This window comes from Acomys minous (assembly GCF_964271855.1).
Source record: "Acomys minous genome assembly, chromosome: 1".
Classification (NCBI taxonomy): domain Eukaryota; kingdom Metazoa; phylum Chordata; class Mammalia; order Rodentia; family Muridae; genus Acomys; species Acomys minous.
Window position 1 is genome coordinate 747792 of NC_140483.1, and position 27587 is coordinate 775378.

General features: G+C 43.8%; 1 protein-coding gene and 1 long non-coding RNA gene across 4 annotated transcripts in view; one reads left to right on the forward strand and one right to left on the reverse strand.

The window, feature by feature from the left end:
- The window catches only part of LOC311603634, a 26523-nt gene extending 18029 nt beyond the window's left edge, over nt 1–8494 (forward strand). For both annotated transcript variants that reach the window (XR_014781200.1, XR_014781201.1), the window contains one exon: nt 17–8494. This is a non-coding gene — a long non-coding RNA (uncharacterized lncRNA). The remainder of the gene's footprint in view (nt 1–16) is intronic.
- Nucleotides 7866–27587, reverse strand: CD34 (CD34 molecule). 2 transcript variants are annotated; one of them, XM_084792573.1, is made up of 8 exons: nt 27281–27586; nt 17920–18087; nt 17026–17285; nt 15371–15451; nt 10890–11043; nt 10602–10654; nt 10232–10396; nt 7866–9333 (listed from the first exon to the last, which is right to left on the reverse strand). In XM_084792573.1, the coding sequence occupies exons 1-8, from the start codon at nt 27357–27359 to the stop codon at nt 9148–9150; spliced, it is 1146 nt and encodes a 381-aa protein (XP_084648699.1). In that variant the 5' UTR covers nt 27360–27586; the 3' UTR covers nt 7866–9147. The 2 variants fall into 2 exon arrangements, with proteins under 2 accessions (XP_084648699.1, XP_084648700.1); XM_084792574.1 differs by having other exon boundaries at nt 9192–9484; nt 27281–27587.

Genomic DNA, 27587 nt, shown 5'->3' on the forward strand with positions numbered 1-27587 from the left:
TCCCTGCTGCCTACAGATCAAGATACAGAACTGACAACTCCCTCTGCAGCACTGTGCCTGCCCACACCCTGCCATGTGCCCCACCGTGATGACAATGGATCGACCCTCTGAACTGTGAGCCAGCCCCAGCTAAATGTTCTCCTTTATAATCGGCTCCCTGGTCATGGTGTCTCTTCGCGGCAACAGAAACCCTAATTAAGAGCCAAATGTGATTCCTGGCTCTCTAGGTCACAAAGATCTGTCCTTAATTGCATCTCCATCTTCCCTTCTTGGTACTTTCCTGTAATTGCATGTGTCACTCTTACAAAACAGCAGCCTCCCTCCCACTCAGCAGTGGACACTCTTCTTGCCACATGCTACTTGACTTCAGCTGTAGCCCTTGCCTTCCCTTACTTCTCTGTTCTGAGTTTATTCTTTTTATGACATTAACCCCTCACTACTGCTATTTGTTTCTGTGACATCTTCTTCCCCTGCTGTGGTGAGACCTCTGCACCAGCGTTCTCCAGGCCTAGCACAATGCCTGATGTTAGGGAGAAGCATCACATGCCCATTAAATAAATGAAAGATAGAATATAACACATACTCCATATAAGAGACCCTGGAGCAAACATAGGACTAAATATGGGAAGACCAAGATTGATTTTTTTTTTGAGATAATGTCTTACGATATATCCCAAGCAGATCTCAAGTTTATAATCCTCCTGCCTCAGTCTTCTGAATGCTAGGAATACAAGTGTTTGACACCACACCTGGCTGGAAGACAGAAGGCTAGATTTTAAAACTAGAACTGCCCTCTGCTTTCAAATGATTTTAAATCCTTCCGAGTCTTCAATTTCCTTAACTGACAAATGGGGATGATGACACCAAGTGTTTCTTGTGGATGTATCAGGTGGTACTTTACGATCCGAAAATCCTCTCCAGCTATGTGGTAGTTATTATATTACTTCACTCGATCCTCACAGTTACATTTTCACGTTGCAGCTGGAATTTCTCATTTTGCATATTAGGAAACTGAAGCGGATCAGTGGTCACACCATTTGTCATAGGTTATCTAGCTAGAAACCAGGCAACAGAAATTTAAGGTTGGGTTCCAATCCACATATTGTAACCCCCCCACCGCACCCCCACATCTGCTCCTCCCTTCCAGCTGCAGAGGACAATGCTGAGATGAGTTTGTTACAGTCACGTAGCCAACCAAAGGAGACAGAAAACTTCTGAAGAGTTTTGATGTACAAGGTAGTTTGGTTGGGAAAAGTTAATTGGAATAGGAAGAAATGGGCTGAAGAGTGGTTGACCTTGAGGCTAACCCTGTACTCAAAAATTTGTCCATTTTTGTACCCTAATGGGATAATTGACATATAATCTTTATATGCCACTGGACACTTTCAGGTTCCAAGATTACTAGAAGCTACGGTCTATTTACTCCATATTTACAATTCTTCCCATTACCAAACAGCTATCAAACTCTTACTAAATGTTTTGTTTTGGTTTGCAGATGTCTGGCGAACTTAACTTCTGAGCCTCCATTTCTCTATTCTGCAAAATGGGATTGTTAATATCCCACCATATGACTGTTATGAAAATTAAGCAAGATGATGGAACAGTTGTTGGTGGCTGTTGCTTGTGGAAACACCTGCTCTGATAGTCCACCCTGTGGCTGATGGTTTTCGTCATTATAGGATGTCTGTTTAGCAACTAGGCAAAGACCAGAGGGGAAGTTAGGAGCTTGAGAAGCTCAGGAGTATGAAGGCTGCTGTTCTCCCTGGCTGTTCCTTTCACAAAGGTATGGAAACAGAGTTGAAGCTCAGAATTTTTTGGAACTGTTCAATCATGACATATGAGTCATATTCAGTAATGTTAGCAGCGCTGATGACTGTTGCCTGAAACCACAAATGTATTTGTTATACAAAAGGATTTAAAACAAAACAAAACAAAACAAAAAACAGTACCTCTCTATGTAACCACAGTTTGGCCTCAAACTTGTAGTCTTCCTGCCTCGGCCTCCCAAGTATTAGGTTTAGAGGCGTGTCACATAATATGATGAGAGGTGTTCCCAAGACCTTGGTGGGCAAGAAGCTTAGGCTAGTGGGTGCTAAAACTGGAGAGGAAGAGCAAAGCAGTTTTCTTTACTGACCAAAGTTGGGTAAGGTGAGCGCCCTTGAGCAGCAGGCAGTGTCTTCTGATACTACCTTTGCCCTGCTATAGATATATATATATATCTCCAGGGAACTGCCCTTCACAGGTCTTCTTGTGATTACAGTAGGTTCTTCTTTCTTTAAAGATTAAATCGGTTATTTTCCCCTTTCTGTTCAACAGAGACAACAGCCCTTTGGGTTTTGATAAATATTCCTTTCCTTGTAGCAGGTAGCTTTGCCCCAGGCACTAAGAGCTGTGCTTTTAAAACATACAGAAGCCCAGCTGTTTGGATTGGCTGTGTCTTTTTTCTCCTATTTTCTGCCCTGAAGGCTGGGTTTTCTCTCCTTTGTCAGGCTGATAACATGTGGAAGGGAGAGAAAAGTTCTAACTAATAGACTAATTAGTGATACAAGCCTTTAATAACTGATTATAGGAAAGTAATTCCCCACCCTCAAGTGATTAATTTATTTATTACTGTTGTGCTGCATTAGGGTAAAGTATCAGCTTCTAACTACTGGAAACGTCAACTTCTCTTCATTTCTTTCTTTTCTCCTTGCTATAGTATGCTCATGAAGTGTGAAAGAATCAAATCAGCTGACTAGCAGCTCTGGCAGATGTGCTAGGATGCCAGCGCAACCATTTTTCCTACCGTTAGAAACTGTAGGAACTATGAAAACCCAGCTACCTTTATGTAGTGAGAATTTTGGTTTCTTTAAAATTCACAGAACTATTCCAAGACTACGTTTTTGTTTTATTCCGAGGTGTAGAGATATGGGCTGCTCTGCAGCAGCTGACCGATTTGCCTCATGCTCAAATGGGTGCATGATTTTGTCAGCTGCAGATGGTGTCTGTGACTGAGTAATGTTTGGAATTCTGGGAACTTTTCAGAGAGGCGGGTGTGGATTGTTGGTTGCTGTTGGTCCTGTTTTGTTAAGTAGTTGTGCACAAAACAAACAAACACCAGGAAGAAATTAGATAGCCTGATGGTGAAGATCAGACTTGCCTCAGGGAGCTCAACGCCCCTAACCAGCAGGAAGCAGTCTAACAATAATGCTGCCCCCTTACTGGTCCCTGACTTTATACAAGGATCTCTTTTCTTTCCTTTCTCTCATCCTCTCTCTCCCTCTCTCTCTCTCTCCCTCTCTCTCTCTCTTTCTCATATCTAGTGTTAGGAGGTTGAAAGGATGGAGAAAAGGTGAAAGGATGGAGAAAAGGGGTGGGAGAAAAAAGAATCCACAATGTAGCTAAGACCAGTTATATCTTTGTATGCTTGCTTTTCAAAGGCCCTTTCCTCAATCCACCTCTCACCAATGGTAACAGCCTACTAGCTTTGTCTTTCAGAACCAACCCAATATGGAGCTTTAAAAGCACATATTGACATTCAGTGGCCTGGATCCCAATCCTGGCTTCCTCACTTTGTTGTACCTCAGTTTTCCTACTTGTAAAATGTTGCTGTGGAACTCTTATCCTTTGGACACAGCACAGCCATGGCCATCTTGAAATCAGAACAAGTATAACCATTCACAAATGATCCTCACAAGATCAGGCCTGTTGTTCTTTCCAAGAACACGTGTGAGGAGGGTCAGTGCACCCTCAGTCTTGTCCAACTCCAGCTCCATATGGCTTTGGGGGGTAATAGTGAGTATAGGACTCCAGTGAAGTAGCATCCACAAGTTGCATCTGTGATGGGATGGATTTTTGGTGATAGAGAACTTTGTGAGTCACCCATGAGTAGCTCTTCACTCATGCTCTGATAAGCAAACCCAATAAACTCCTTGATTCACCAAGCTGGATGGAATTGGTTCTTTTTGTTTGTCATTGGAGCCCTATCTGGGGTGAGGAGAGGTTTACTCAAGTATCCTCAAGACGAATAATGTAACAAGTGGGAATTTGTTTGTTATTCCCTAAGGTTGAACCAAGGACCCAATGAAATAAGTTGTGTTCAGCACTTAGCACAGTACTTAAGTATACTTAGTACACAGTACGTAAGAAGCTAATTTGATGGATGATAGTAGAATAAATGAATAACATAATTTATGAGTACATTGTGAAGCTTTGAAGTTCAAAGGGGTGAAAATAAGAAGAAATGAATAATAAATGAAAATAATAAAGGCCTTTAGTTGAGTGCTTATCAGTCAAGGTCTATGCTCTGAACTAATTGCTTCTTGTACATTCTTTCATCTAATTCTTATGTAACCTGATTTTTATCAGCCTTCTTAAATCATGGTTTTCTTAAATCATGGTTTGTTTGTTTTAATAGCCTGAATCTCACCCCCTTACAAAATTATGTGAGAACTGTGTGTTCTCCCAAGATCTCAAGGACTGCTGGGGACTGACACATTCATGTCTCCTTATGAATTCCTGGGCCAGCCAAATTCAAGCTCTTCAAACTGCTTCTGGAAGATGCTGGCATTTTCTTTTCTTCTTTTAAGGCCTTGGAACACAGGGCCATTTTGCACATTTTTTTAACCGAATATAGGCACAGCACAGTGTACTTACCAATGCAGACATGCAGTGCTATGAAAAGAATAGTTCATGTCTATCATCATTTTGTCTCTGTTGGTGTGATAAAGCATTGACCAAAACCAACTTGCAGAAGGAAGAGTTTACTTGCCTTACGCCAAGGGAAGCCAGGGCAACAGCTCAAGACAGGATCGTGGAGACAAAAGCTGAAGCAGGGATTGTGGAAGGATGTTTCTTTTTTTCTTTTTTCTTTTATAATTTATTTATTTATTTTTATTGAAAAATAAAATCATTCATATTACATCTCATTTGCTATCCCATCCCATGCATCCTCCCATTCCTCCCTCCCTCCCGCTTTCACCCCATTCCCCTTCCCTATGACTGTGACTGAGGGGGACCTCCTCCCCCTGAATATGATGCTAGGGTATCAAGTCTCTTCTTGGTAGTCTGTTATCCTTCCTCTGAGTGCCATTGGGCCTCCCCATTAAGGGGACATGGCCAAATATGGGACACCAGAGTTTGTGTGGAAGTCAGGCCCCAGTCTCCACATAACTGTGGAGAATGTTCTGTCCCTTGGTTAGATCTGGGTAGGGGTTTGATGATGACTGCACGGATTGTCCTTGGTTGGTGCCTTAGATCGAGCAGAACCCCTGGGCTTAGATCCGCTCATCATAGTATTCTTCTTGTAGGTTTCTAGGACCGTCTGGATCTATCTATTTCCCTATCTCCTATATTTTTCTCAATCTAGAGTCCCAATAGGATGTCCTCCCCTCTGTCCCACTTTCCTGGTAAGTGAAGACTTTCATGAGACATGCCCCTTGGGCTAGTGTCCAGATATAAGTGAGTATATACCATTTGAGTCTGCCTGCTTCTGGGTTAACTCACTCATTATGCTCATTTCTAGTTCAATCCATTTGTCCACAGATTTTGGAAATTCCTTGTTTTTGATAGCTGAGTAGTTTTCCATAGTGTAAATGTACCACAATTTCTTTATGCATTCTTCCTACTGAGGGACATGTAGGCTGTTTCCATGTTCTGGCTATTATGAATAAGGCTGCTATGAACATGGTTGAGCATATGTCCCTGTTGTGTGCTGGAAGGATGTTTCTAAACTGGCTTGTTCTCAGGCTAGTACTCAGCTCGCTCTCTCTCTCTCTCATACATCCTGCCCACATTTATCAACAATTAAGGAAACGCTAGACAGTATGCCTACAGGCCAATTTCATAGAGACAATCCCCCAAATGAGGTTCTGTCCCTTAGTAGCTGTCATGGTGATCAGGTCAACTCTTAAAGTATCACGGTGGTTGTCTGCATGCCTCAGCACTAGCTATGGTTTTAGTCTCCACCAAGGGGAAATGCATATGTATTTTTCATAGTTCTGAATATTACCTGAAAATATATGTGTATTTTTACTGAGATAAATATTTTGTTGTCACTCTTCTCTTCTAGAGCTATAAGCTCCATGAATGTCTGCTTCATCCTGTCTCTAGAGCAGTGGTGACATAGTGTTCTCAGTAAGACTTGTTGAGTGGCTAAATTGTGATAGGAAATCCTTGGGCTGTGAGTGAGTAGGCTTGTAAGGAAATGAGTAGCATCATCCTATTGCACAAAATTGTTAGCCTGTCTCTGGACTTTTGCCATGACAAGGAGACATAGGAGGACTGATTTATCTAGAAGAGATAGGAAGAAGATGGTATGCTTGTCCATACTTGAAGGACACTGTATGTTTATATATATCTGTTTACATGTGTGCAACCAGAATGAATCAGAGCCTCAGAGCCTCCTAGGACTTTTGTCCTAGACTCATGACCTACTAGGCTTTTGAGTCCTGGCACACTACACAGTGGTAAAATGATGCAAAAATGTAGTCTTAAACTCACTCTGAAACATGAGACTGGCATCAAGGCACTCAGCTAAAGGAAGCTAAAGGCCTCTGCAGAAGAGCAGGAGGCTAAGATGAAAGGAAGCCTCAAATCAGGACATCCTTCCTGAAGCCTTGGTGTGGACTCTCTGTACACAGCGAGTTGAACGGAATTCATCTTTAAGGTCTTCTCCATCATTACCTTTCTATGCTTGTGCGTGTGCTGTGAAGGAAATAAATTGGACTAGACTGTTAAGGGTAGGACAACACCGGAGGGAAACCCAACAGACATGAAGTACCAGCATGGAGGCTGAACAGTAGTAACTCAGCATGGCCACCAGGTGGTGCCATTGCTGCATCACGATTTTCAGGCCGGATGGACCTTGATGTTTTCCTATAGAGAAAGCTAGCTAGCTGTCCAGTCATAGCCATGACTCCATCTGTCCCCAGTGCATACACACCTTTCCCCTAAAGCCTACAACCTCAGAAATGCAGGGTAAAATGATTCTGAGTCCCAGTTGCTTCTCTCTCTCTGATCTTTCCAAGGACTCCATTCCCAGGTACCTATTAACTTTCCAGACATGGCTAAGCAGGGCCAGACCCTTAACTGGTTATTTATCGCAAGACATGCTATTAAATGGAAACTAACTAGACTTTCATGTTCAATCCCCATCTTGCCTTTCTCTGATACCCAAAAAGCCACCACATTTTTGGCAAGGTCTAGCCTTGTCCCTTGGATTTTTTAATTCTATGGAGAAGTTTCCATCAGCAAAGTTAGACAAAAGCTAGAAATAAATAGGTTGAGGAAATCTGGCTTTGATAAGACTGGAAGAATCACCCTTTGTTTAACCTCTAGGGGTGTTTCTAGAGGCCTCTGAAAATCCAACAGCACCTCTCCGCTACTTCCTGTGGCACAGGGGCAGATCACCAGGAATCTGACGTGAGCACGTGCTTACATATGGCTGCTGCAATCTGGGATTTGGCAGCCAGATCCAGAATAGACCTCACATAGTCCTTCCTAGTCAGGCTATGAGCTGGGTTAGAGGATGATCAGGTAGCATGTCTTTTTTTTTTTTTTTTAAATATTTGTGGCCACTCACATGCCCCTGTTCCCAAAAAGCTATTTCTGAATACCCAGCTTGCCTCACCCTCCTGAAAGTCCTGTTGCATTCCAGCCTACCTTTCTCTCCACTATGGAAAGCTTCCAGCCTCTGCTTCCCAACATGGAGGGGAACGTCTCACAAATCCGCAAGTTCTGGGCATCCTGGCTGGTACCTGTGTCCCTCCCCCTGTGCCAGTCTCCTCCTTGGTTGACCTCTCCCATACTGCCACAGCCTCCCCAGGTGCGATACGGAAACCAGCCACCCTGTCACTTAGCACACTCAGCATGATAGGGCCACAGCACAGATTTCATCATCACTTTAATTACGTCGTTCACTCATCACTGTTTATTCAGAAAAAGAAAATCCACCCAATCCTCTCATCAATGGAAAGTTCTGTTTCTAGCCATCATTGAAATCAGAATCCCTGTTCTCCCCTTTGGAAAAATAAAAGAAAGGGTCCTGGGCCAACCCCAGGAGAGAAAGCTTGTAGCCTTTGTAGGCATTCTGAAGCTCTGACCACAAAGGGGTATAAAATAATGGAGGAGTTGGGGCTGGAAAAGGCACAGAAGACAGGAGTCTGCCAGGGGAATGAGGCCACAGCTCCCCCAGGAGTCAGAGGGAGGGGGTAAGTCATAGTGTTTAGAGAAGGCCATGGGCCTTAGAGCAAGAGGAGTCTTCAGGTTAGGAGGCTTAGCTCAGCTAGGCCTAGTAGCTCAGGCCTGTAATCCAATCTACTTGGAAGCCTAAAGCAAGAGTTTAAGCTTAAGACCTGCCTGGACTATATAGTTCAAAGCAAGCCTGATCACTTACATGAGAGCTTGTCTCTAAATAAAAAGAGGGAGGAAAGCTGGGGGTCAGTGGTAGAGCACTTGCCCAACATGTGTGGAGCTCTGGGTTCAATCCCCAGCAACAAAATAAAATAAAATAAAACAGAGGCTCAGTTCAAAGTCTAGTTCCAGCCTGAGGGACCGGGTTGAGCTGTTGCTCTAGAGCATGGAACCCAGCACCAGGCTCCTGACAGGAAGTTGTTTCTGGCCTCAGTAGACAGATGTTCAGGGACAGGTGAGCGAGAGAGAAGCTGGTGACTGAAAGAGTTATAAGGGATGCATTTTTAAATAGCAGTTTTCTGGCTGTATCCTTAAGAGGGAGCAGGTGTCAGTGATTACCTTGGTTTCCCTAAAGCAGGGAACGAACACAGAAAGAAGAAATAGTAAAAAGCAAAGTTTCCAGGGAGAAAGTTGTAGCTTAGAAAAGCTAGCCTTCCCAAGAGTCCCTGTGAAGAGGCAAGGGAGGGGGAGACAAAGGTCCAAGGCAAGTGCTACATAGCCACCAACCTCCATGGCAGCTCCTCTGGCCCTCAGCTTCTCCCCACCACTATCTTACCCAAAGGTTTAGAGTTTGAGTTCAGGAAGCTGAATGTGCAAAGGGCAGTTTATCCGCCTCCCCAGAGGTGAAGAGTCCCAGGAACAATCTCTAAAGTGTGTGCGGTGGCAGAAGGTAGGACAAGGGCTGAAGGCAGCATGAGGTCAGAGGCAGAGATGCCGCTTTCCTGGATACTACCCAGTTTTGCCCACCCAGCCAAGTCACAGTTCTGTGTCAGCCACCACATGTTGTCTTGCTGAATGGCCATTTCTGGAAGTGGCCTGGCCGGTCCCGTTCTCCTGAGCCCCTCGGGTCACACTGGCCTTTCCCTGAGTCTCAGGGGAGGCCCCAGGTCCTGAGCTATAGCCCTGGCCTCCACCATTCTCCGTGTAATAAGGGTCTTCACCCTGGACAGTGTAGAAATAAAGGAGTATTATCTGGTAAGTAGGGCTGTGGGTTACTGTGAGGAGAGCACAGAGGAGGTAGGAGTGGGGTGGGGGCAGGCACAGCCGCATGTGCAGTTTCTCTTCTTCCCAACAGGCATCAAGGTTCCAGCTCCTAGAGGAGAAAGGACAGACGAGAGGCACCACACCATGTCAACGTGACTCAGTAGCCAAGCCCTTCAGAGACAGTCTTAGGGGCAGAAGAGCCTTCCCAGTAGACATCAGCCACTGACAAGAGCCAAACTGCAGCTTTGCCCCTCCCTCTATCCAGAACACTTCAAGAAACGTTTTCCATCCATATAACCCACACGTGTGAGCAATATGGCACCCACAGGGCATTCAGTATGTTTACAAATAAGCATGTCCAATGTTTCTGCCTGTTTTCTTTTATCTGACTGAACTACCCAGGACAGAATGAGTAGATGTTGTAAGTCATCGGCTGTGACAATGACTAGCAGATGGGCTTTCCTCGGTTTACCCTTCTCCATTTACCCATTTGCTGCATCTTGTTCCTACTCTTTTATAGATACAATGTCTTTATGCACACATATCCCTATATCAAAAATATCTATTGTTGTTGTTGTTGTTGTTGTTGTTGTTGTTGTTGTTGTTGTTTGAGATAGTTTCTCTGTGCAGCCTTCGCTGTCCTGGACTCACTTTGTAGAGCAGGCTGACCTCAAACTCACAGAAGTCCCCCTGTCTCTGCCTCCCTGAGTGCTGGGATTATAAGTGTGCGCCACCACGCATGGCTCAAAAATATCTTTAATGGTATTTCTCCCTCTTCTTTTCATGATATCCATGGGCCTCCCCCAGAAGTTCATTATCCTTCTCATTTGCTTTTTCCTACACCCCCAGCACTGACCAGCCTTTCTCCTGTGGGGCTCCAACTGCGACGGTTCATCAGAAAATAGCCAGTGGTGCCCAAGATGGCCAACAGGACTCCCGAGGTGACCAACGCAATCAAAGTCTTCCGGGAATAGCTCTGATGGCTCCCAATATCTTGTTTATTGATATTTTGGATCCCCAGCTTAAGGAAAAGACAAACAAATTGCAGCATGTCATTTGTGGAGAAGAAGTTCTAGTGAGAAGCCCAGACCACTCCATATCCCTTGTTGCAACTCCCTGATGAAGACTGTCAGAGGACGGGCAGAAGAAAGGGGTTGCCTGCAGAGGTCACCATTTACTCTCCTGACCCAGTGCTCCCCCTGAGACACATTATCTTGTGAACATACCTTTCTCAAGTCAGACTGGTGCTTTTCCATAAGCTGGAGTTTGCTGGAAAGTTCTAGAATTAGAAACAGGGGTTGCTAAATCTAGAAGCTAGTCCAGCTCATCTTGATCTATCCTCCCATGTTGTCCTAGAAGTTCTTCTATCCAAAGTGGTCCTTTTCAGCCAGACCTTTCTTCAAGCACCTAGGGATTCTGAAGCTGAGGTACAGGAGCTCCAACCAGAATCTTCTAACATGAGCCCCATTTAATTGCATCACTACTCAATCCCAAGCCCCCAAAGCGGCCCTTACCTGTGCTATTGGCCAAGACCATCAGCAAACACTCAGGCCTAACCTCAGACTGGGCTAGAAGCAAGGAGCAGACACCAGCATCAGCATCAGCCTTATCCTCCTTTCCACAGAGGATTTGGATTAGACCATCTCCCCTGTCCTTCTTAAACTCCTCCTGGGAAAACAGAAAAAAAAGAAAAAAAAAAAAGAAAGAAAGAAAGAAAGAAAAGGAAAGGGGAAAAAAAGGAAAGGAAAAGAAAAAAGTGAAATTGCTAGTAATCCTAAAACCTCATCCAGAGTCTCGGGTAAAAATTCTGATTTACCAGGGCGTGGTGGTACATGCTTGTAATCCCAGCACTCAGGGACACAGAGGCAGGTAGATCTCTGAGTTCAAGGCCAGTCTGGCCTACAAAGCAAGTCCAGGACAGTCAAGGCTACCGAGAGAAACCCTGTCTCCAAAAACCAAACTCAAAAAAAAAAAAAAAAAAAGAGAGAGAGAGAATCTGATTCAAGTCATACTATTATGCCCTCTACAAGAAATCTAGAATTCCAACTTAGAATATCAGTGCTAAATTATATGCAACAACATAGTAAGAAAAAAAATAAGATGTGAACACACAAACAGGAAATATTTTCTTATTCAATAACTGCCTATATATGCTTGCTGCTCAAACTGAATACAGAAGTACTACCAATACCATATTAATCCAATAGTGAATATTTAATACTAATTAATATCTAAATCCTTTACTTCAATAACTCCCATCATCCTTAGCAACTAAGTCTCAAGAACAAGTTTAACTGGAGGCCCTAGCTATGTCCTTCAGAATGGGCTCTCTCGCTGCCCAGGACTTACTGTAGAGCCTCCCAGCACAGTGGCCTCCCTTGAGTAACTCAAACCAAGACCTCCTCTAGTTTTGATGTCAGATGTCAAAGGAGGAAATGGACCATGGATATGATAACATTCCTGCTAGGGAGAAAGTGCTGGAGCTGTATCCTTCTGGAGACACAAATTGTGATCTCCTGCCTGACTGCTGTCATTTTCCTCTGACTACACTGTAAGACTCCAGAGTGCCTGTGTGCTGTGGGCGAGGGTGCGTGTCATGTATTTTTGAACCCAGACTGTACTTATTACTGTACCAAATAAACAAAAGAACTCAAGGACTTGTTCAGCCTGATGCCCCGATTGCTTGTCCTCTTCCTGCAGCCCCTCCGCCGTGAGGTTAGTTTCTTGGATTAAATTCAAGGCAATGGCAGTGGCCAGCCTCCCACTCTGGAACCCACCATCCTCAGTGAACTGTGTTTGGGCTGGGAAGGAGCAGGTGGATCCTGAACGAACAAAACACAATGCTTCTCCGGATGCTCAGGATAAACATCCTCCCCCAAGAGACATTGCAGGCAAACGTCACAAGAGAGGAGGCAGGAGGAAACCAACATGTCTCACCATTCTGTTCATGAGAATCACATCTAAGAGTTTCTAACTATATATCTGCATGTGTGTTACTTTCTAGGGAGGTGTCTCCCAATTCGTCAATGCCTCTTGCCATACTACAGAAGCACACCAAGTACTGGGGTGGGGAGGAGGGCGCAGGCACATTTCTAAAGGACCTTTGAGTTATTTAACAATGCTAAATTTCTAGGATCAATTGGTCCCCACTGTGTTCTAAATTTTTGTTTGTTTGTTTGTTTTTTATTTTTGTGTACTTGACACAAGTTAAAAGTTTGAGAAGAGGGACCCTCAGTCGAAAAGATGACTCCATAAGATTTTTCTGTAGGCAAATCTGTAGTGCATTTTTGTAACTAGTGTTGATAAGGAGAGCCAGACTCATTGTGGGTAACACCACTCCTGAGCAGGTGGTGGTCCTGGGTTGTGAATTAAAGCAGGTCAAGTAAGTCAGGAGTAAGCACACAGGTAGGCAGCGCTCCTCCATGGCCCCTGCATCACTTCCTGCCTTTAGTTCCTACCCCGACTTTTCTCTTTGAGTTGCTTTTGGTCATGGTGTTTATGATGGCAATAAGAAACCCAACCTAAGACACCTTGTAGCCTTCTATTTTAAAGTAATTTTATATTCTTTGATATATTAAATTTGGCAGTGCAGGCAAAACTCATACCTTCACTGAGGAGACTGGAGTAATTAAGAGAGTGTCGTTATAAATTGGACAAGTGAGAAATGAACTAAGCGCAAGAAGTTAGATTATCTCCAAATATTTCTTTCCAACAGTCTTCCTCCAGCGGTCCATCTGTACCCGATACGTTCTCTACGGAAACTGACCTTCAGTGTTTGGGTAGAGTACAAGGAAGGCGGAGGCTATGTGCAATCAGGATGGACACAGCCTGCCTCAGAGGACGTTGGTATAGTGTGCAAGTGAGGTGATATGAGCTGAGTAGACATAAACTTTGAAAAAGTAACAAAGCCGCCCTAACAGTTTCATCTTTGAGAGTTGTGTAGACACAAATAGTAAACATGACAGACATGGCACAGAATAGATACAGTAGCTCCAAAAAATTGTATTCGTAGCAAAGAACTTGAGCTGACATTTCTCCAGAGCAAATGGCCAAGGAGCACATGAAAACATTTTCAGTATCACTAAGCACCAGGGAAATGTAAGCCAAACCACAGAGAAATAATGAGATAATTATTCATACCCATTACGGTGGCTACATATTTAAAAACCAGCGAGTTGAGAGCAGGTGCTGACAAGGATGTGAAGGGACTAGGGCATTCGTATATGGTTGGCAGAAATGTCGCATGGTACTATAAAAAACAGTGAGATGATCAACCGAAGAATGGATAAAGAAACCATGGTACATCTACACAATTGAATACTATTCAGCTATCAAAAACAAGGAAATCGTGAAATTTGCAGGCAAATGGATGGAACTAGAAAAGATCATCCTGAGCGAGATAACCCTGACCCAGAGAGACTCATATGGTATATAATCACTTATCAGTGGATATTACCCCAACAGAGAAGTCCTCTGAGAAACTCCACCCAGTGGGGGTTCTGGACAGATACAGGGACTTGCGGCTGGACCTTGGGAGGAGAGCTGAGAGTTCTATGGAAGAGTGGGAAGGTGTGTGTGGAAGGACCGGGAGGGGTCAGGAGCTCCACAGGGAGACCACCAAGGCCAGCAGATCTGGACGCAGGGGCCCTGCACAAACTGATGCACCAACCAAGGGCAATGCATGCAGAGAACCTAGACCCATGGTCAGATGTAGCTGATGGACAGCTCATGCTCCATGTGTGTGGGGAGGGGACAGAGAGGGGACTGCCTCTGACATGAACTCTGGTGCCTGTGACTTGATCACATGGCAGGGTGGCCTTGGGGGCATACTGAGGAAGGAGATGCAAGCTATCCCATTGAGACCTGATAGACTGTGATAAAATGGTGGGGGAGGAGGCCCCCCATCAGAGGTCTAGGGGAGGGAAAAGGGCGGAAGAGGGAGAGAGGGAGGGAGGGGGTGGGAAGTGGAAGATAAGAATGAGGGGATACAATTGGGATGTAATGTGAGAAAAAAAAAAAAAACAAAACACAGTGAGATGGACTGGAGAGTAGTTAAGTGGTAGAGAGCTTGCTTATCAAATATAAAGATCTAGATAAATATTCAGACTCCAACAATTTTCTAATATCTAAGCAATAGTAATTTATAATATTTATTAGGCTATCCTTATTTAAAATCCATCAAACTTATAGTGAAAAAATGTTGGGGATACGCCTCAGCAGTAAAATGCTTGCCTAGTATGTGTAAGGCCTTGGGTTTGTCTGTACCCAAAAGAAAAAAAATACGTCTTGTGTGGTGGGAGGAGTAGAAACAAATAGAGAAACACTGTAGATTAAAAAAGATAATTTCTGACACAAAATAAGACTGAGGAAAACTGAAGGATTTCAGGCAAGTCCCCATTCAAATTTTTGTGACTTTTTTGTTTTGTTTTGTTTTGTTTTTATCTTCACTGATGTCTCCAAAAATTTTCTTTAAAAAAAAAAAAAGATTTGCAAAGCACACTTTTATGGTATAATTAGGGAAGATCTGTCTTGTTGTGTATTAAAAGCACTGTAATATAAAAGCACAACACATTTTAAATGGACAAAAGTATAAGCAACCTGAATAAAATATCTCTGAAGTATATGACCAGGTCATATAAAGACTTAATATAAAACCAGAATCAATTTGGTGTGCATTAGAAAGTTACATGTAAACAATAAATCATTTAAACTACATTGTAGTTGCTGATACATATCTGGGCAAAGACAAGAACTGTCAACATAAAAGCAAAGTGAAATCTGACAACAAATAACAGAATTTATTTTAAATTGTGTTTGCCCTTTTTGCTCACTAGATGGGGCCTCTTACTGCTCAAATCCAAGTCTAAATATCAGAAATAGCCTGGCTCTGCTAAGCACTCGGATTCCTTACTCAATCAAGACCAATCCAAGATAGCTTCAGGTGTTCAGAGGGGTTGGGGTGGGTGTGGGAGGAAGAAGATCAAGGCAGACTTACACAACTAGATGCTTCACTTAGTTCCAGGCAGATGCCGTGGGCCAACCTCACTTCTCGGATTCCTGAACACTTGATTTCTCCCTATATTAAAACAGAAACAAAAACAAAGTAAATATGCAAATATTCTTGCCCTCATTTCTCCCCCAACTCTTTTCTGACAAGGTACTCTCTTGAAAAGTTTATGAAAAAGGAAATTAGAAGTTGTCAGAGGGCTAGAGATTTCCATTATTTATTTAACTATTTCTTTCTTTCTTTCTTTCTTTCTTTTTTTTTTTTTTTGAGACAAAGTCTTAACTCTACAGCTCAGGATGGACCAGAATTCACTATGCAGCTATGTACATTGTGCTGACCTCAACTCACAATTGCCTGGCTCCAGCCTTTTGATTACTGTGATTTCAGACATGCCCGATGATATTTGCAATAAAAGTTGAGCACCCTTCCAGGCATGGTGACACATGCTTGGAATCCCAGCCTCTCAGAAGCAGAGGCAGCTGAATTTCTGTGAGTTCGAGGCCAGCCTGGTCTATAAAGTGAGTCCAGAAACAGCCAAAGCAACACAAGGAAACCCTGTCTTGAATCCCCACCCCTTCCCTCAAAAAAGAAAATTGAGCACCCTTATTCCAAACAATTCAGAATATAAAAACTGTCTGATCTCCAATGTGATGTTGCAAGTGAAAAACACATGCTGCAAATTTTGAGTAATAAAATAATTGAGAAGTGTGATACATAATGACCTTTAAATGTTGTGCATATGGTGTATATGAAGGACAGATGAGTTCTGGCTTTCACTTGGGTCTTATCTCCAAGATACCTCATTATGTATTCTAAAATCAAATGAAATGTCCCAAAATAAAAAGCTTGAACCCAAGAGTACTCAGTATAAGTTACATTGTTTGTTCTCATCTTACAGACTTCTCCCATGAGAGAACCAAGCCTTATTTTACATATATGGATGATAAGCCAGAGGTTGTTTGTAACCTTGGGAACCCCTGGTTTGGGTGATGCTTAAAAGGGAAAAGAGAATTGTTTTTCTCCTTTAGTCAGTAACACAGAAACAGTAGGGTAGTGAGGCAGTTATTGGTGACAGCTATTTTTCTCCTGGCCCCTAAGAGTCTCTGCATTTATCTTCTACCGCTTTAAAAGCAAGCAAACAAACAAACAAAAACAAAACAAACAAACAAACAAACCTAGGATCTTCGTGCCTGTCCTTAGGCCTCATGGCCGATTTTTTTCCCCCTTCAGGCTGAAAGATGTTCACTGCCACAAGCTCAGGGCCAAGAAGGTGAAACTGAACTCAGCATCCTTACGTACCCAGCTCCCACGTCTGCAAATGACGTCCTCACTGCCATTCTGTGATTGGGACAGCCGACAAGCCATCCCATATGTGAGAAACACTTTGCCCTAAACATTTAAGAAAGGTAACCCCAGAAGACAGGGGACAGATTGAAATATCCCCAAAGGGAAATGGAGCCTCTGAAGAACCAGAGAACTGGCAGCATCTCTGAGAACCTCCCCCAAATGCAAACCCCAAAGAACAGATCAGGGTTCTCGGTGGAATATAAAGTACATATTCCATATTGATTCCAAGATTACCTACATCTCCTTGGCTGGTATGAGTGAGTCCTGCTCTGCCTTTTGGGACCCAACTCACCTACCTTGATGGCAAGTGGGGCAGAAGATGACGTATACACATATGGCTCAGTGGGTGATGTCATCTCAGAGCTGGTATTACTAGGTGGGTAATCAGAAACGTTTGTAGATGGCACACTGGGCTTCCAAGTCATCACTGAAGTGGAAACATTGTCTGAAGTAGTGGGCACTGTGACAGTTGGGGACGTCTGTGATTGCGCTACAGGGTGTGTAGTTCCAGAGTCTGATGGGATCCCGGAGGTAGCTGTAATGTTGGCCATACTCTCTAGAACATACCAAAACACAAGTGTGTTTATGCATCTGCACAGTACACTCAGAAGCACACAATCTCACTTTGTGGTGCTAGCATGGATTTTTGCACAGAAACAGGAATTTGGTGAGGTCAGTTACTTTATATCCTACTCCTGAGCCAATTCATTTCAAGCCAATCTTTGGAACCACAGCTATAATATAAAACAAAGGTGTCCACCCTTTTAACATTGTAACATGATGTTGTCATTGACAAATATGTTGGACCTCATTCATGGCTAACCTGACATGAACATGCATGATCTAGAATGCAGCCAAGGTTCCCTCCAGTTCTAAAAGTGAAAATTATTTTATCCTCCAAAAGAGAAAGACCTCCAGTTTGAGCCCAGGACCATCTTCCACCACTTAGACGAGAACAGAGATGTGCATCAATGGAATGCAATTTGATCCTTACTTTTACCAGCTGGATTTTGCAGAAGTATCAGAGTCAGTCCTTCTTGGGACTCACTTGTCGTGTATGGCCTACAAATGCTGCCAGCATAGAGAAATCCATTTGGAACTTATTTAAGAGTACCTTGCACAAAGCACTGGTTTGTGTGACCCATCTGTGGTGTGGGAACAGGCTGAACTAGTTGAGTGTCTCTGGTTACCTGTGTTGGCTGGTGTGGTCTCATTTCTGTCCTGAGGGACAAAGTAGGTGCTGGTACTTTCAGTGATGTTAAGTGTAGTATTTTCCTTGCTGGGCTCATTTGTAGTAACTGATGGAGAGATTCCTAGGGTAGAAGTCTCCGTGGCAACAGAGGTCAAGTTGTTTAGATCTGTAAACCCAGAAGTTACAGGGAAATAAGGACACGTCAGAACCTGACCTTCTCAATGCCTCAGGACAATACCTGCTTTAACTTCTTGACTTTTAGGTGAGTCTGACTGGAACATTTCTGCTGCCCCTGATAATGGAGAAACATTGATAATATATTTCTAGACATCAGACTAGTTTCCTATTACTTGCCTTTCCCTAACAAGATATAATGAACATTTATAAATACAGAAATGTCACAAATAATTTTTAAAAACTATAGCAACATAGAAATATAAGTCAATGTTTATAAAATGTTTAGCAAAATACCAAGATACAAAATATCACCTATGTAACTATTACAAGGATTGAAAATACGAGAGAGGCAATATTCCTAGTTCTCTTTAATTACACACTTCTCTTTTTTTTTTTTTTTTTTTTTTTTTTGGTCAACCTCCATCTAATGTACTAATTATTAGAAATAATCTAGATTCACACTTTCTCTATGAAAATCCCCCTAAGTAATTTTTCATTCTCAGTCTTGCTTATTTCCAAATGCCAAGACCTTCCTGCCCTATTGTCCTTTCCTTTAAATGAAGAACTCAACTGTAGTGAACAACTTGGAGAGTTCTTTCAGTAGGTTCTAAGCTGGAACTTTCCTTGATCGGACTAGAGAACCAAGGCCTGCTTTCTCACCCTGTCTCATAGAAGGATATTTTAGAAAATATAAAAATATCTACAATAAAGGAAGACATGGAGCTTTGTCTGACTTTGCCAGAACAATATATTTTCATGCATGTGTACCTCACTCTAATCCTTAAATATAGGTCATTTGTCTATTTTTACATGAATTGTCAGGAAATCAAACTGCTAAGGTAGGATGACTCTTGATCTATACATTCTCTGAGTACCCCTGTGAATGCCCTTGCCTATTCTTCTGTATATCCTCAGACTCTGGAAGGAGAACCTTGACCTTGTACCTTATGAGTCCCAAGGCTTGTTCTACCTCCTACATGGGTCAACCTGGCTGGTCCTCCCTTCTAGATTACAGTCTGTAGACTATAATTCCTTGTACACTTTGCTCCAATAGCTCTTTGCTCACATCCAGACCCACAATGGTGCATCCTTCTAGGGGTGAACTTCAGCACCATAGTGTGTACCTCCACGGTCCATGAGTTAATGTTTGAAGGGAGAAGTGTTAGCAATATGGGTGGACTAGTGTCCCATGTCTGCATGCAAGATCCTTTACACTGCGGGCCTGAGTCATGTGAAGGAAGAAAGTAAGGGAAGTAGGCTGGGGCCAGACTCATTAGTAGGAAGAAGAGGAAAGAAATGGATTGGGTCTAGAGCTGTGGTCAGGACGAAGGGAAGGAAACTATCTTGTCCTGATCAGCCACATAAAGACTGAATTCTGAAAGCGTTAAAGTTTCACATTTACAGTTAGCTTTCTCAGTGACGGAGAGGGCCTATGTTTAAGTCAAGGGAATGAAGTCGTTTAGATTATAAGTTGACCTCAGCTACCAACGTGAAGTGCAAACAGGCTGTGGGCCTCTTTGTGGATGGTCCAGATACAGACTCGGGCTCCATAGTTCACAACTGTAATGCCATCTGCAAGGAAAGGTTCCAAGGCTCCAGGACACCCAACGTGCATCTCTAAGTTTCCCTGACTGAAATCTAGCTCTGTACCTTTCCATTTCCCATGGTCAGCAACAATACAGAGTGACTGATATTGCCATCAGCATCAAGAGGGAAGTCAGACTTTTAGCTTCTAGCTAATCCAAGGCCAAGAATGTTCTCTAAAAGTGCTAGCTGGTGTCTCATATCCCAACTCTACCTTCTTCCTAACCTGTAACAAGCAGACTACATTAATATGGACCGTAGAAATCATGTCTTATTATGTGTCAGGTAAATAGGGAAAATAAGCGATATCTTCATTCCAGAAATGAAAAGCCTGTGCCATCAAGTTGTTGGTCTGGAGAACGTAGATCATAAGGGCAAACAGCGAAGAATACAGGTCTTGTTGACTGTGTCATGGTTAAGCATCTAGATACATCCTCATAGCCTTTGTGGACAAAAGGATATGTGTGTATTCCTATGTAGTTTAGATACAGCAGCCAACCTAAGCTACTTCCTTCTTAAGATAGGACCCCATAAACCCGATTCTAAGACATGAATTCACTTAACTTAGACACTGAATTAAAGGAATCATAGCCTCAACTTACCATTTTAAGATATCTCCTGAGATCTCTCTACTTCTTTACTTTTCTACCTCTCTTACCTACCGCACCCCTCTCTCTGGGGTACCCCTTTTCATTCTCCCCCCATGCTCATCTAATAAACTCGATATAACATAATAAAAAAAAGATATCTCTTGAATTTCCCTTTGAAACCCTTCTTTCTGCCCACACCCTCCTTGCTCTACTCAAGAACGTCAATTCCTGGGAATCCCATCTGGTCTAGGTTGGCCCAGCCCCAAAGGAAGCCAGGCCTGGCTGAGATGATGTCATGCTTTGAACCCCTGCCCCAAGAGGCCTCCTTCGCCCAGACAAACAATTGTGAACTTTTCCAGATGTGAAGAGAGATCTGCTTATAGCTCTGAAGACAGAGATGCCTGTTCGAGAACAGTGAATCCACCCCAGATCGAAGCCAGCTATGGACCCATTGGGGGTGGACTCTCAGCTGTAGCAGCCTCATCCCTCCCACTCTTTGGCCAGATTGCAAACGAAAAGAGGACCCAAGCTCAGATGTATAGCTCCAAACCTAGGGTAAACAGCAAAGCTTGTGAGGCTACAGGAACATGTCAAAGAAGAGAGACAGGAAGACAAGGCGAAGTGAAGAGCTATGCAAGAGCTAGCATAGGTGAGGGGTTACCATGGCCATAGGTCAGAACTCACTCCTGACTTAGACACTGTAGCACAAGTCCTTCTGTGAGTGCATCCCCTGGGCCTCATCCTCTTCATTTGCAGAACTAGAGGGTCATAAAGGAAGGCTAGTAATGTGTCTCTTTGTTCTCTCTTCCTACATATATACACTATCTTAAACCATCAAACACTGGGTTTCTTTCTCTGAATTTCTGGCTCCATTCTAGAAGTGAGTGAGAGCAGCCTACACTCACTGAAAGCCTTTCAGAGGCTGAAAAACTAAGAAGGAACCTCTTCTCCCATTCCACATGGACACGAAGAAGAGCCCCTGACTCGCTCCTCAGGAAAGGTCATATAACTCAGAACTAAGTAAATCACTGCTCCTGAACTTAGTTCCTAGTCCGTCCTGTGCCATCTCAAATTCTCTATTTGACCTAGTTATTCTAGTGGCTGTGTATATGTGTCTACCACATGTGTGCCCAACGGGACCAAAATAAAGAGTTAGATCTCCTGGACCTAGAGCTACAGATGGCTGTAAACTGCCAAGTGGGTTCTGGGAACCAAGCCGGCATCCTGTGCAATAACACTAAGTTATCTTTCTAGCTTCTTCCTGTCAATCTTTACTCAACAAACTTGGAGCAATACTGAGGCTCTTAAGACACCAACAGATGTAACAAGTGTGTGCGTGTGTGAAGTTCATACACTGACCTTACAGGCACTTCCTTGGAGGCAGTTATTCCTTTTCACATACAATATTAATAAACATGGTTCTCTTGATATTCCAATCAAAGTTGAAAATTAGAAACAAATAAGGAGAAACAACAACTAAAAACTAAGAAACTGAAATTTCAAAATGGAAAACAGACCCAAGTACCAAACCCATAGTGGTCTGGAGTCATTTGTGGCCACATTAAATAGAAATAAACAGCTTGATATATATTAATCATGCCACTGATGGCAACAAAACCATCTTATGTTCATGATCCATTTGAGCCATGAACTTTAAAGTCCTCAGGGTACAGTGCCCTCTGAAGAACCAAAGGCATATGGAACACATTTTGAAATAACTTCTACTTAACATTAGTAAACTGGAGATTCAGTTTTTATTTAAAAAGTTACATATTTTAAAGTATTCAGTAAGTTACTTCCTAAATAATCAATCTTCTATACATTCTTGGTATAATTTTTTCAGGTATCCTTAGTTTTGGAATTTGGGGGGTGTATTTGTTTTTTGTTTGTTTTAGAGAGGGTGTTATGTAGCCCCAGGCTAAATGACACTTTATATAACTCATTTTTGCTCTGCCTATGACTCCTGAGTGCTGAGATTACTACACCACACCAGGCTAGTTTTTTTTTTTCTAATGCCATTTTCTGATCACCTCCTCAGTCAGCCTCTAGACAGTCCAACCTCTCTGAATATATCTGACATAAAGTCACATGCCTGAGTGGTAAGCCACTGGACCATCCATTTGAATGCAGAACTGACCAGAGACACAGAGGCCAAGCCTTGTCAATAGCCAAATAGTCTAGGTGCCTCTCTTCTGTGTTCTAGCTGTGTGGCTCCAAGGCAACTGCAACTTTCAGTCTTCTTCAGTAAAATGAGATAAAAGCCAGCCCTGCCTTCTGGTTGTTCTGAGGAACAAAGAAGGTGAGGAAATAGTAAGTAGCCAGACTGTCTGGTCTATGACTAGCTTCATGAAAGGGCCTTTCCTTCTGCTTTTCCAGAGCAGTACTTATCTCTATCAGTCATCTGGCACAAAGTCCTACAAGCTGCTTCCTCAGGAGAGCTTAGCTGTCACCTCACTTAAGTTACAAATTTATTGAATGTCAAGACCTTCTCCCCCCCCCCCCATATCTGTGTTTTACTCAGGGATGCTTGGCAGATCCTGCGGCATTAGTGTAGGCAACAGAATTGCGCAGTGTTCTTCACGCTTGCCACCGACACCTCTCTAGTCTTATTTTGAAGCTCTGTAGTTTATTATTATTTATTGCCATTGAGTATTATTCATATTAGTGAGAGAGAGAGAGAGAGAGAGAGAGAGAGAGAGAGAGAGAGAGAGAGAGAGAGAGAGAGAGAGAGAGAGAGAGAGAGAGAGAGAGAGAGAGAGAGAGAGAGAGGTGTGAGTGCAGACAAGTATGTACCAGAGCACACACAGGGATCAGAGTATAACTTGTAGTCATTTTTCTCCTACCATCTGGATTCTGGGAATCAAACTCTGGTCCTCAAACTTCCATGGAAAGCACTTTCATGCACTGAGCCACATTGCTGGCCTCAATGCTCTATTTAAAGAGGAAATTTATTAAATTAGGGGTGACTGTGTACAGATATCCAATTATCTCCATATAATGAGGAAAATTCTAGAATCCAAGTTACATTGCTAAAGATCTGATTTTATGTAATCAAGATCAGGAGTTGGCAAGCTATGTCTCCTAAGACAATTTCTGCATTGGGGTTGATGTTGTGTGGTCAGTCAGTCAGTCAGTCAGTCAGTCAAGCATGTCATTGATGTTTTCAAGTATCATAAACCAAGACAAAGTGTCCTATGCATCAGAAGCCACATCCAGATCCTGAGCCTGAGATGCTTTCTGTCTTGTCCTTCATAGGAAAAGTTTGTAAAGAACTGTCTTGGAGACTAAGTTCACTTTCATAGTATATGCATTTCCCCCCTTACACATCAAGGACATGCAAAGGATCTTACTAAGTTCTGAAGAAAACACAAAATAAGGGATCTTTTGATTCCTTTCCTCCTTTAAGCCTTAACATTGCTGTGATTTACACAAATCTCCCTAGGAGTGGGGCTGACTAGACAGGTCTTTAGGAATTTTCATGAAGATCAGATTCACTCTGGGATAATCCAAATAATAGAAATAGGATAGTGATTAGAAGTCAGAGAAAGGCTAATTTCACAGTGATACAGGAAAATAATCAGTGCAGTTATTTTTTTTTAAGTGGGTTGAGTTCATTAGTAGGTAAGCAAATATTCAGAAAAATCGCATTAGAGTCCTTTCACACCTGCCTTGTACCATGAGTTTAAGCCATTGTTCAATTAGAACAAAGAGCTTGACAGAAACTTTCCTCAGCTTCGGAGGTGAGGCAGAGGTGTCAGCATAAACTGACATGAGCATCACACTACGCTGAGATTTCCCCAGTATTGTCAAACAGCTTGTCTTCAGCCCTCGACTTCTGTGGATCCCTGGGAGGCCTATGCTTCTCCAACTTGCCTTCCTTTCATTGTCTGGTACCACTCACTCCTGGAAGGCAGCTCAGAGACTTGTTCAGTATCACTTCTGCAAGGAAGCCAGCCAAACACCGTTTCCTTCAGTCTCCCTGAGTCCTTCACAGGCAAACTTGTTATACTTGAGCAATTTTTGCCATGGGTTTAAAAACACAGGGTAAAATAAACATTTCAGGGCAGCCAAAAGAGATAGTGGCACACATTGAAATGTTAGTCAATACTGTGCTGGTAAAGCCAATTTCTAACAAGTCTTTTGTAAGTCCCCCGCTGTGCCGGAGTGTCACCCTTCTTTGCTCACCTTGGACTCTGGAGTCCTGCCTTCTGTCTCTTGGCTTGACTTTACCCCGCCTCCTGACTGCCTTTGGACATTCAGAGCTTGTCTAGAGTTCCGAGATTTCTTACCCAAGGAGCCATTTACACATTTTCTCAAGCAATGGAGAAACCTATCTAGAGATAACCACTGCTCTAAGAGGGTCGCGTTTTTCCCCACTGCAGGAGGAAGCGGACGTCCCAGCTAAGCCAGGAGGCCTTTTCCTTTACATCATCAGGGAAATGATTCATTCACTGCCCATCCCAAGTGTGGGTCCAGGAACGTGTACCTTGCCAGGCCTCCCAGTTTGTTTGGATCCCTACTCTACCCCACCCCAAGATGCATGCACTATCCTCCCTGTAGTCCAGCCAGGACATTGAGAGAAAATTTAATGATACTGTGCTTTTGGTTTTCAGCCATCATATGAAGAAAACATCATTAGAAAAGTCAAAGCCTACCCCCACCCAAAATATGTAAATTCTGCCCTGGCCACTGGGTATGTTTCTTTTAGAGATGAATTTGTGTTCCTTTTCCAGGCCTTCACAGTTTTAGTTTGCCACATTACAGGGCATTTACTTAGATGAACTAAAGTCAATGAGGGAAGGAAACCCAAGTATGGAGCCTGGAGCTGGGAAACTGAAAGTAAAGCTCAGGTCCTCTGGCCCCAAGTCTGAAGAAAATCAGGCAAGATCATTGGCACTGGGGTGTGCTCCTCTTTTCTGCTTGTCCCCCCCCACCCCAGAATTTTGTGCCCAACTTTATCTGCTACAATTTGGCACTCCTTGCCTTGAGCTTTTGGAGAAAAAAAAAAAAACTCAGGAAAGAAAAGCAATAAGGGCAACTCAATTAAAACAAACAAACAAACAAACAAACAGGCCCAAGGGTGGGGACAAGAAGATAAGGGAAAGAGGCCAGGCTGAGGCTTGTGCCTGCTTCTCAGCCAGGAGGGAAGGCTGTGAAGCCTGGGCTGGTCCTTCAAGGTGGAGCACTCAGATCACTACATTACTCAGCAGTCCCCAACGTCTTACTGCTCCTTACTAGGTAGCAAGGAGTAAAGGGTGGAAGCTTTTCCCTTCCCACATGTAGCCCCAGGCAGGGTCTAGCTGTGGGGCCGGCAGGCTCAGAGTCCCAAGGGAGACAAGAAGCTGGGTGGTGCTGGGGTAAGGAAAGACAGGTTAGGTAAAGTTACCAGGTATAAAGGGACCTTCTGGCTCATCTGGAACCTGAAAGTATTGCCTGGTGGTCCCCAGCCACAACCCAGGCTCTAATCACTGATCTCTCTTGCCTCTAAAGATTACACTTGTGGTTGTCTGGTAGCTGCTTGTACTAGCTTCTCTCAGGGACAGAAGAGACCTATCTCTTCAGAATGAGTTTCCATTCTACACCGAATTTCCCAGGAATAACAGCACTTAATTTTTGCTATTGTCTACTGTGGGCATTTTCAATTACATACAGTCATTGCTTTAATTTATTCCACAACGAATTACAGGACAGAAAATAACAGTATTAACAAACAAAAGAATCTCAACACAAACCTAGGAAGTTCTTGGAGAAAGTACAAAGCCTTGGCTGACGCATGAAGTCTGGCTGGGTTGGGACTGGTGGGCCCTGCCTGCCCTTTACTGCAGAGCTAAGACGACACTGATAGCCAAGTTTGCAGAGGTTTTTATGCTGCTCCCCTGCCCCCCCCCCCCCCTTTAGCCCAGACAAGGTTGACACTGGCCAGCTGAAGAAATAAGAAAAGGCAACACTCCAGCCAGGCTTGGTCAGGGCTGAGCTGGGTAACCAAGAGACGTGATGAGAACCTCAGCCCACCTGCGCTATGAAGCACAGTGCAACTTCGCTCTGGGCGTTTTGGTCTAAGCAAGTTTTACCCTATAAAGGGCATGTCCAGAGTTGCCAATCAGGTGAACCCAGAACCTAACTCAACTTCTCCTCAGCCGACTGTCTTTAAGGCTGGGAGCAAAGAGGCCTTTGTCCTAGGTCACTCTACAGAGCCATGGCGGGTGGCCTTTAAGATGTAAAGTGGGGATTTAGGAGCCCCAAAGGGATAGAAGCAAAATAAGAAGTTCTAACATTGAAAATCTCTAAGAACACGAGTTGGAATGAAGACCAACACCCTCCAATGCAATACAGTACAGTTTGCTATAGACTGAGCGATAAATATATCTCCAACCAAAGAGAGGAAGGGCTTAAAAGAAGTGAGAGTATGCTTGGACAGCAGCAAGTGGCCTGTTCACTAGCTTAGAATCTAAAGAGAAGCGGGACTAGAAAATTCCAAAGAGCAATGAGTGTGGCTTGTGCAGGGTAAAGACTGGTGAGCAGAAGGGCTTGGTGTGTACACCAAACCACCTCCTCACTAGCATCTGGGTGGTGTCTGCAGGGGCGACTCTAGCTTTCTAATCTTAAATTTAAATTTTCCCTTCCTTTTCTCCGCCTGTTCTTTATTCCAAACTCCTCCACAAACGTCCTCCTCGAGGGTCTCCCAGCCCTCATTGGCACTGGCTACTCTCATAAATTCTTTATGTCCATGTCCTGGGAACAAAGGGTGCCTGGACCTTCCCCTGGGCCACTCTGAGCAGCTACAGAACTTTTCTTTCCATCCATCCGTGTTCTAGATTTAAGTTTGAGCTTTGCACCTTCAGCCACGCAGAAGAACTGGCATCTCCCAGCAGTACCAGAACAAGCCCACACCTAGCTCCAGCACAAGATTTCCAGGTGAGGTCAGTGGCAGGGGGTGGGGAGGGGGTGGGGGGCTTCCCTCCTCCCCGCCGACAGCCTGGCACCCTGGCTTCAGCTAGTAATACTCACGCAGCAGACTCATCAGGCAGAGAGCCACCCAGCCCCATGGCAGCAGAAGGCCCGCGTGCGAGCCCCTGTGGATCTGCATTCTCGCGCGCACCGATCCGGAGATGCTCTCGGTGCAGGAGGCTGCCGGCGCGGGACGCGCGCTCCTCCGCCCTGCGAAGGGGTGGGGGATAGTGGCTCTCCTCCCCTGCTCCCGGTCCGGAGGGGGTGGGGGATGCTGGCTTATCCCCTCCCTGTTGCCTCCCCGAGGCCGGCCCCTCTCCTTGGCTGCTGCTGCCAAGGAGAGTTCCGGGTCAAGCCAGAGGCCCAA

What these genes read in the sequence shown, in the direction of transcription:
- CD34 (XM_084792573.1), bottom strand. Translation starts at nt 27,359, where the DNA reads ATGCAGATCCACAGGGGCTCGCACGCGGGCCTTCTGCTGCCATGGGGC. An exon ending in CTGCCTGATGAGTCTGCTGC is followed by an intron (nt 18,088 to 27,280) that starts GTGAGTATTACT and finishes CTGGGTTTACAG; the next exon opens with ATCTAAACAACTTGACCTCT. An exon ending in GGTCTTGGCCAATAGCACAG is followed by an intron (nt 10,655 to 10,889) that starts GTAAGGGCCGCT and finishes TTCTAATTCTAG; the next exon opens with AACTTTCCAGCAAACTCCAG.